This window comes from Pavona decussata, unplaced genomic scaffold (genome assembly GCF_977016875.1).
Source record: "Pavona decussata unplaced genomic scaffold, jaPavDecu1.1 SCAFFOLD_371, whole genome shotgun sequence".
In the NCBI taxonomy this organism is placed as follows: domain Eukaryota; kingdom Metazoa; phylum Cnidaria; class Anthozoa; order Scleractinia; family Agariciidae; genus Pavona; species Pavona decussata.
The window spans coordinates 932501-943007 of NW_028145747.1; the positions used below are offsets into that span (position 1 = coordinate 932501).

General features: G+C 39.6%; 3 protein-coding genes and 1 pseudogene across 4 annotated transcripts in view; all 4 read left to right on the forward strand.

The window, feature by feature from the left end:
• Positions 1–4267, forward strand: part of LOC146452362 (uncharacterized) — an 80780-nt gene extending 76513 nt beyond the window's left edge. The window contains exon 2 of the mRNA XM_085097986.1: positions 2982–4267. The gene's annotated coding sequence lies outside the window, so the exon portion shown is untranslated. The remainder of the gene's footprint in view (positions 1–2981) is intronic.
• LOC146452358 (uncharacterized) overlaps positions 1–10507 on the forward strand; it is a 169214-nt gene that overhangs the window by 112808 nt on the left and 45899 nt on the right. The window lies entirely within an intron of this gene.
• The window catches only part of LOC146452367 (uncharacterized), a 176731-nt pseudogene that overhangs the window by 4259 nt on the left and 161965 nt on the right, over positions 1–10507 (forward strand). The gene's annotated exons all lie outside the window — the stretch shown is intronic.
• LOC146452368 (uncharacterized) lies at positions 632–2393 on the forward strand. The gene has a single exon (XM_085098035.1). The coding sequence runs from the start codon at positions 705–707 to the stop codon at positions 2391–2393; it is 1689 nt and encodes a 562-aa protein (XP_084954161.1). The 5' UTR covers positions 632–704.

Consider the following 10507-nt stretch of genomic DNA (forward strand, 5'->3'; position numbering starts at 1 on the left):
GTAGGGTTTTGAGCACCCGTCTTGCTTTGATCCCGAGAATACTTTGGATAGTTGCTATCTGTATGGCATCGTCCTTTTCGTGAAGGCCACTCGATATCCGATACAATTCCCACGCTTCCTTCCATTCCTTCCACACATCTGCGAGATTGAGACTATCAATATCCAATTCTGAGGGAGGTTTGATACGTTCCATGTCGGAGTTGGGAGTCAGAGAGGTTTCTTTTAAAGAGATCCTGGTACCATGTTATGAGTACGAGAAAATACACATCCACAAGCTTCAACTTCAAGAGCTTTATTCCAGTACTTTTACTCCACACGTGATCCTTAAGATCACATTGCAATACCTTGCACAGGACAACCAACTTATCATAACAGTTTTGGTGCTGGAGTCAAAGTCTCCGCTCTCATTCAATTTGTTCATCGAAACATGAATGCGGTGAAAATAAACCTTGCGTCAACGTAGGGCCTGTTGTGAAGTAATGACCTATAACGTTGTTTTGAAGTCTCATGCGAGGGCAGCCTAATCTCGTACCCAGATCTCCCACTCACATTTCGACATTCCCGAACCGACTGAGATCAGGGTACGAGATTAAGGGCAGCCATTTGTGAAATTTTTTCCGTGTTTAATAAGCAGCTCCGTGCTAGTAATCAGCTCTCATATTTCGTAGAATACAGCAGAGTGAACGTTCAGTCTGTTAGTAGACATGTCGGCGATAATAACAGCCGTGTTCAAAGCTACTTTCGGCTTACTCGTGGATAAAGCCAGGGATGGGGCAGCCGAAAAGTTAAAAGAGGGTGATGTGACGGATAAAAGAATCCGAGACTTGATCCAACGTGAAATCTACGATATCAAGTGTAAGTTAGATGGATTGGCAAGAAAGGATCTTCTGGCAGCCATAGATGCTTTTGAAGCAGGCGTTAGGTATCTGTATCAAGCAATGGACGCAGATGCTGATGCAGCAATGGCAGGAGCAAGAGAAAGAGGCAATGAAGCTTCATCTACACCTACCGTAAACACATTAGCTATCGCTACAGAAATGGGCAAAATGGAACTGACCGAGCTCAACGAAAAAACGAAAAGGGCGCTTTCTCATGCGAAAAAGCGATTTGAAATGTCGCGAGAAGAAGCAACTCGTGCCTTCAACAATGAATCTCTGAGTACGTTGGACCGCATCAAAGCTATTCGGTATCGCGCCATGGCGACAATGTTAGAATCAGCTGTAGAGACTGTGGGAATTGCGGCCGACTTATCATCCTTATCTGTCAAGAGTGCTTTGGAAAATGCACTACCAGAGTGCGAACAATGCCTCCAGAAACTCAACTCTCTGCCAGATGTTCAGAACAACTTTAAAGTGGAGCTCGAAAAAGGTCTGCTAAATATCAGAGGTCGGTTTGGTAGAGATGAACGAAGAGAAATAATTTCCGCTGTCTGTCAGGTAAATCGCGCAATCTACGATGCCACACAAGCGGCCGGTAAAAATGGAGATATCTTACACTGTGCCTCTGTTGATACTGGAGAAGACATAATTGACCCTCTGCGTGACGGAAGAGTTGCAAAGGTATTGCGCAAAGTTGGCATGGAGCACTGCTGCGTAGTATGGTCATTTGGTCAGGAGGGTGAAGAGAAGCACAAGCTGAAGTATCCTCTGGGTATCGCTACAAACGCAGATGGACAGTTTATTATAGCAGACTATAAGGATAAAAGTGTGAAAGTGTTTGACGGCAGTGGAAAGTTTGTTCTCCAATTTCACCTTAAAAGTAATGACACTGAGAGGGACTTATATGTTTGTGATGTCGCCACTGATGTGAACAGCAACATCTATGTACTGGTCGGGCTGGGGCTTTGGGCTGGGCTGGAAGTTCAGGTATTCAGTCGTACCTCCGACCTACTACACAAGTTTCCTGTGAGGGGAAAGGAAATCCTGGACAGACTGGCAGTCACCAATAACGGAGTGCTGCTACTGACAGAAAGGACGACTGTGCATGTGTACGAGCATGAGGGGAGATATGAACGCAGCTTTGGAAAAGGGATACTGAAGTATGCACGTGGTATCACTGCTAGTCCTGATGGTCAGGTCATGATACTGAACTGGAATGATTCCTGCGTGTTCATATTCACCGAGGATGGTGAGCAGCAGCGTAAATTCAACATTAACACCAAAGAAGATGACTACTGTTGCATTTCATGTCATCCATCTGGTGAATTTGTTGTCGTCGTTGGACGGGAACGAGCAACAGAGCACCTGTGTGTGGCAATATACACTAAAGATGGTGAGTGCGTGAGGAGAATAGTAGTAAATGAAGAGAAGATATTTGATATAGCCGGGATTACAGTGACCATGGAGGGTCACATTGCTGTGGGTGTACGTAATGGCAAGGTAATTGTTCTCTAGAGTTAGTGAATCTGAAACAGAAATCAACATTTTTTTTTTTAGTGAAAACTAAAACGAAAGAAGTTTCATGACAACAATTAAATCATTTTTCTTCACGACAATTCAGGATTATCAAGTGACTGTGAAGACATCCATTACTGCTTAGCTATCGACTGTAACATTGACTATGTTCACTGATGTTTACTTTTTATTTTTTTTGTTCTTCTAGCTAGTAATGTATAATTCAATATCATATGTGATGAAGAAAACTTACGAAAATATACCAGTTTTAAAATAGCATAAAGAGTGTAGGTTTTAATATTGAGGGTGTATTCTTTTAGAACAATTCTGGTTATTCTTATTGTGGTTCAGGAATAACAGAATAGACAGAATTTTATTTCTGCAAAGAATGCAATTCTGCCTATTGCTGTCTATTCCTTGTATTCCTATTACAGAATTCTCCCAAAAGAATGCTCCCCGAGTCATCTTGACACTCAGTGTAATCCAGTTATTAATCTTATGAGATGGTTTAGTTACAACCTTTTTATTTTAACTTTTCCTGGCCTTTGTTGTAGAAGTTCAAAGGGTTTTTTTTATAAAAATGGTTAGTTATTTTGCTGTTATGCAGTAATGTTGCTGTTATTTTAAACTCATCGAGGAGCCTAGAAAATGACGAATCAAGGAGCAGAACTTTTAATTAGCTGCTATGTTTTTTGACCTGTTGTATGGCAAAGGATGCCAGAATTTCTCACCTTTTAAAGCTATTTTTGTTTTAGTTTTCCTCTCCTGATAAGTGATTATATTTTTGACAAACTATTTTCATGGCAACTGATCAATTCTTTTCCTTACTAAGTAATTTGAAGTATTGTTAAAAAGTATTATAATTGATTTTCATCTGCTTACAAGTATGAGTAGTGAAAAAGGGTCCCAGGACTAGATTGACAGCTCCACATGCAACTATTATCCTGGCTACCAAGACATTAGCAACGCTTGATTGTTTGGAAATTTTTCCCATTTTACTTTGCTTCAACAACATCAACATCTTTTCCACAAGTCGCTCATTAACATAATATCTCCCCCTCTGCTTACTCTTTTTGATTTGTCTTTGTTCATCGCCATTGTAATGGAGGGAGAATGCATAGGAGTAAAATCATGTCTGCATATCGGCCCAAGTGACGCCAGCTCTGTTCCAAACAATTTGACCAGGATTGTATAATGAAAAAATTATATGCCTACATTGTGAGACAGTAATTTGAATCAGATCCTTAATGATTTGATTTTAAAATACGTGTACATGCAGCTGATATATAATTTATATTTTGTGGTCGACTCTTATTTTCTTATTTTTATTCTCCACAAAAAATGTACTCACTTATACAATTATCACTAGTGACCGGTGCTTGTAATACAGTTTGTAGCAAGAAAATCATTTATTTGAGTAATGAGGCTTTCTTAAGGGCTGGAAAGAATTTTGAGACCACATAATCTCATTTCTGTTGAAACAAAAATCAGTCTTAAATCAATGTCATTCAACCACCGGTCAGAAATATTAACGTTTATTGAAGTGTATTTACTAGTTTATAATCTTGAGTGATCACTGTGAATATGGACACTGATATTGGCCTTATGTAACAGCACTAGGAAGAGGTCATGTCAGCACTTGAGGGAGTTTGGGAAGGCTGTAAAGTGTTTGTTTGAGTTGACATAAACATTCAAGTTCTCCCAAACCTTCTCTGGTCAGGTTATTTAGCAACTCACACAAGTTTGTAAATTGAAGTGTATTCCTTATTTCAATAAAGTTATATTGGATTATTAGTTCTAAGTAATACAGTGTCAGTCATTCAGCATAAAAATTTCCATTTTAATTCCTGGTCTTATTTTCAAACAGATAAATTAGAATTGATTTTTCAAAAGGAAATGTTAATTTTCTTCATGATTAACTTCATGGAAAATTATGAGTTTTTTTTACAATTTTTTTTTTGTGTTGTTCCTTCACCCCTACCCTCAACCCCCATCCCCCTCCTCTGACAACCTGCTATGCAGTAGGGTGTAAAAGATTTCTTCGTTATCTGTAAAGAAATATTGTACAAAGGATTTCTGGAACAGTCCCACTCCAGCGGCTTCACTTGTGTTCAATAACATCTGAACTGTCACACTTCAACATTTCATCCACAGACTGTAAAGTTAGAACCACTTGAGTGAAGCAGGATTTGACCTTTCAGTTAATACGGACACATCGCACAGTTCTCTATATTTCTGTTTTCTCTAAAATTAATCCACTTAATACGGATACACATTTTTTTAATTGGAGAACTCTTGAAGTGAATCAGGTGCAATGTCATAATTGACGGATAATTTTCACAAAAAAACTGTATTGTCTGTTGTAAGTTAATTCTCGGAAAAGTCAACATGGTTTCTAGGAATCGGCTATGTTCAGATGACGATGGGATTACGACCTGGTCACGCTGTCTATTTGAGAAATATTAATATAATAACCGCTAAAATCATCTATTACGTTTGACGAGTGAATAAAGGGAGAGCAATAATTTAACTTTTGCTCTGGTGAAAATTTTTTTATCAAGAGAAATTAACTTATGAATAGGATATGAAATCAAGCACGGCGTCTTACTGATGTTCGGAAGTATGTCAGATAAAAATATTTTTTCTTAGAAAAAGAGGAAGCTGTCGTCATTGTGCTACGTCATCTAAGGGCATCAGGGGAATCCCCGAATTAAAAGTCTTTTATGGGTCAGACGGTAATATTACATCCGGGTGAGTTTTCTTTTGCTGAAGACCCACAGGAACCCTAATACAAACATCAGTTCCCTTCGGGGACCAAAATCTTTTAAACTGTAAATCCTTTTCAGACGAAAAGGCTGCAGAACCAAACTACCTTGATCAGTAAATATGTAGAGCAAACTCTTTTGGAATTCCTGGGGTTATGCCTCTGCCATTGATTGCATCGAAGACGGTTTCTATTAGCTAACGTTTCGGCTCAAAGTATGGCTTTGTGAAACTGAGTCACCATCTAGCATTTTTAGGACAGTTTCTTTCAGCCATAAATTTCCTTTGAAAGGTACCTCCGCCTTTTTGCAGACAGTTTGAAAATGCACCATGGAAATACAATCGCAGAATGTAAAAAGCCGTCAGCTCTTTGCTAAACAAGCCAAACATGCAACCCTATGGTCATGATAATTTGAATAACCGTATAACCCAAGACGCCATCTTGTTATGGAAATTTGGTGGCTGAGAGACCAAGAGTCAAGTGAATAATCATTTTCACCCTGCGTCTTCCGGACCGAGTTTGCTCCGTTTCGGAGGAAAACTCGACTTTTAATTTCCCACTAAGAACATACTACACCTCTTTATAAAGAACAGTTGATAAGGTACCGGCGATCATGTTGGTTTTTGAAAGCTGACACGAAGCTAAGACCTACCCTACACGGGTCACGTATTAGGAACATTCCGTTTAGGTCTTTTGTTGTTCCTTTAAAAGAGGCGCGGAGCACTTTCCATTTGGCCAAATTTTTTCATTTCAACCAGGAGAAGTGCAAATGAAACGCACCGTTCAAAAGGACATTTGCCGGCACATACGAACGACTTTCCGAGGTACTTCATGTTTTCCGTTCTCACTGGTCAGAGCGAAAATTATATCGTCCCTTTGCGCACAATTTCTTTTTCAACGTTTCTGTCTCTGTCCAGGGCTATCATTGAGCCTTCAAGAACGTTTCTTGATCTACCAATGGGATTGCAAATTTGGGGCAAATGGATAAAAGGCGTTTCCATTTCGCATGTAAAGTTTACGGCATTTTCATTGAAAACCGTGTCTGCCTTGACAGTCAATATGTGATGATACAATCTTTTTGACTTGTTCAATATATGTCTACCCTGATATTGTCAAATGATGCCGCTTGTTGAATGTGTGGTTGTAATCGTTTTTGACGCTGAAGAAACCAAAGTCAATGATATAAAAATTTAAGGTTGTTCAGCCTATTTGTCCTCTCCTCAGTCTCTCTCCCTTTTTTCCTCTCGTCTCTTTTTCGTGTCATTTGATGCCTTTTCGGAGCCAGAAAACTCGTGTTTTGGTGTCGTTGTACAAAAGCACTTAAAGTTTCATGAGTTTCGTCACAAAAACAGCCGCTACATGGGCGTCTCTAGTTGAATTTTTAAAAATGGTATTAAAAGTTGTTTTCAAATTTGATACTTTGAAATTGTCCCTGCTTGGTTCTTTTTTAAGTTACACCGCCACAAAATATTTGAAAGGGATTGGTACAGCCATGGGGTGTCTGTAACAATTTCACTCAAATAGGAACATTGTGTGAGCTGAGTTTAAGTCAAGTTTGTTATTATTGCAATGAGCTGGCATCATATGACCTTCTCTTTTGACAGGGCGGGGCTGATCGATGGAAGTATTTTATCCGTGGCTCTGGGTTCAAATGCAGTGGATGAAATGGAAATTGGCATCAGACCATTGTTTTTAAGGTTGCTTCTGATGGGTAGGGAGTTGTAATGGAGCAGTGTAATTTCTAGTATTGTGGTATTGAAAAATTCTGCTATATATAAAGCTTGGTATGTTATGATGAAAATCATACATATGAACCTTGGCTGAAAAAATTAAAGAGAAATTGCCGCATACCTGCACAGATCTCAATTTCTGTAATTATTTTGCTTGCAGTTCATGTAGCTGATATATTTCACGTATATCTTCGAAAAGTAAAATAAATGAAATACATATATTTGAACTTGATAGAAGGAATGATTCACCATCGCAATTATGTTCGCAATTTAAACTGGAGCAGGAATAAAAAAGCCTTCAAATAATTCAAGCGTAAACGTAGCTGCTTAAAGTTGTGTACAAACCCGTGATGGCTACTTATTACTCGGGCCGTAAGGCGGACCGAGTTAAGGTTTCGGTAGCATTATCAAATTCTTTTTTCTTTTTGGGGTCGCGATGGGCCGTGAGATAAGACTTCGGGTCACGAGTTATTGTTCTCGGTCTCGTTTTTTGTACTCGGCTGATACGAGTTACGTTTTCTGTCGTGTTATCAAATTCTTTAAATTCTCGGTCGCGTTCTTTGTTTTCGGGCCGTGAGGAGTGTTTACAATATGCGAGCCAGACAGCTGAGACGTGCGAGGCATGAACAAAACATGCGAGGCATACGAGGCATGAACAACCCCAACATAAACTGCTAACCGTTAAGCTAACCGGGGAGCTATTTAAGCTAACCTAAGTGCTATTTAGGCTAACCGGAGTGTTTTTAGGCTAACCTGAGTGCCTCAAGGTTAGTTTTGTTTAAACGAAAATTTGGCAACTAAATCAGTCTATGACCTCGCGGGCCAAAATAGATAAAGATGTCTCACGTTTACTAAGAAAAAACAATCAATGTAGAAACGGTTTCTGTCTTCAAATAAAAGGTGAATAACAAATGCTTGCCCCTGAATTTCATTTAAGAATATAAACAGCGAAACATTGAAAAGCGTACAAGGATATAAACGTACGCGTGATGCGTAACGTTACTCTAGATCCCGGGGGGTGGGGAGGGTACTCAATAGATGCTTGGGTAGGGAGGTGCGGCCCGGGCGTTCAAACCCTGACCCTGTTTAAGACACAATTCTCCGATTTCCCTATCCCGTTTAAGACAGAATTGAAAATTTTCAGGTCCTTTCTAAGACATTTAACCCAAAATTACACCTTGTTTAAGACTAGAATGAAAAAGGAATACACTAGTTTCTTACTGTATTTTAATGCATTGGCAATCACAATCTGTTTCAGCCATTAGGTCATGTAGGGATACCCTGTTTAAGACAGAAAGTGATGAAATAGATACCCCGTTCAAGACAAAACACCCTGAAAACCATACCCTATCGGGCCGCACGTCCCCGTCAAGGTCACATAAGTGAGAACCCCCCCCCCCCGGTTCTAGATCATACTGAAAATTACGATCCGTCATTGACCCGGCGTCACATACATATTAGGACCGTACAAATGGTTTCTGTCTCTAAACGAAAGGTGAAAACGTAAGGATTAAAGCCCGGGGATTATAAAAAGCATTCTTATGACAAATGTCGTTTTCCCCTGTATTTCATTTTGACTGCAAGAAATGCAATAGAGCCCCCATTCGGCTAACGCAATGTTGTACCCAATTCAAATCCTTTGGGCATAAAATGTTTTGTTCTAAATATTTTCACATCATTTAAATGTGAATGCTACATTATAATGCAAATGCAATAAACAAAGAATCTTAACCCCGGGGGATCTGAATTGGGTACAACATTGCGTTAGCCGAATGGGTCTATTCTATCTGGTGGTTACTTATTGCCTCACTATATCTCTGTATCTATCTAGCTCTATTTATTTGGTAGCCTGCGAGCAAGCTCTCTTGGGGGTGGGGGGCGGTAGGGGAAAAGAGGATCCACCCCCAAGAGAGCTTGCTCGTAGTCTTTCTATTTAGGGGGAATTGGCGATGCTGGAGGTTATCACTGTTAAAAGATTGTAGGCTTTACGCACCACACAGTCAAATGTGGCCCGAGTATAAGCTGAAAACAGCTTCTTGTTTATTAATTCTTTCATCTGCGGTTCAAATATATAAAGTTTATCAGTATATTTCAGAATTCCAACACTTCACCACTACGGGTATAACGACTTTCTCCCCAGCGAGCTGGCTTGATAGCTCAGTTGGTAGAACACTGCACTGGTATCGCAGACGTCATGGGTTCGAGTCCCGTTCAAGCCTCAATTTTTTTCAGGCTATCTTTTCGAAACTGCTTGAGTTGCAGCAGTAGATAATTACGATGTTTGTATGAATGGTAAAACTGATCGCTCGGGAGATGTCGGAGGACACAAGCTCTGCTGTTCAATCAGACTGGTGGATTATAAGATGATGTGAAAACAACAAGAATCTTTATCATACTATTTTAAAATTGATTATTATTCGTTATTAGACTGTTCACAGTCCCCCTATTTTTCCGTGGGATTCTCGAGACCGGTACGCTTCGATGGAGCTGCCGCCATCTTGGTTTGTAAAAGCGAGCGCGATATGGGGAGAGTGTCTAAACTACCGAGGGGAAGGGAGCGGAGTTGGGAGGCAGCTAGATCCTAAAGATTTAAAACCGTACACCGAAAAATCAACGACTGAACTGTCTTTTGTCAAAGTATCAGAGGATTTGAAACACTACCGGTCAGCTTTTTTTCATGCTGATTTTGGATTATTTTAGACTTTTGCGTGATAGAGAAAAGTGTGTCTACTTCATCCGAGCTCAGTTCGCTCACAAACGAGCAGAGATGAAAATAATTACTATGTTTCGATTAAGGAAGAATCAATGTATTAAATTATTCTAAAGAAATTAAAGATTCACAGCTATGTAAATGGCTGTGTGGCGAAAAACTGAAAAATGTAAAATTTCGAGTTCTCACGTGGTGAAAACTGAGCTTCCGGTAGGGTGACCGTTTTTGGCGGTTTTCTGCCGTTATATGGAATATTTCAAAAAACTAACCTTATATCCTTTACTTACTCACCTAGGCCTTCAAACTGACAAAGTATGAGCGAAATCGATTTTTTGACCGTGGCCACGATTTCTTTGATTTTTACTGACATTAACTCTTAATTCCTTCTGAGTAAGTCTGTAAAGGTCAGCCATTGTGCAATCAGTGCTTTGTAGGTTGATCATCATCATCAGATGACTGAATGGGAGTAATATTATTGCAAGTCTCGTAGTAAAATCGTAAAGCAAGTGAAAACCTACGCATTAGTTTAAAAATGCTATTTTTTGCAAAAAATTCAGCTGATGAACCGATCCTCAGGCAGTGCATTGTCAGCAAACGAATGAAAGAAGTAGAGTTATCCACAGGAATGTTAAGTGATTGTCCCATTTTAAATCAAAATGTGTCATTACCCAATTACCAGACCTGACCTTAGCGTTTGTAAAGTCATATTAAGTTTTACCTTCTCTGTAAAGAAAACCTAAACACGCTTTTGTATCCTCAGAGCTCCTGATAAAATGTTCCCAGAACCAAACCCAGTTTGAAACCAAAACGGCCTCATTTGAGCCATCATCAAAACACATAACAAATAACACGAAATGCCTACTTTACGAGCCGGAATGTTTACCTGTAATCCATCTAAAGCGGCGTAAAG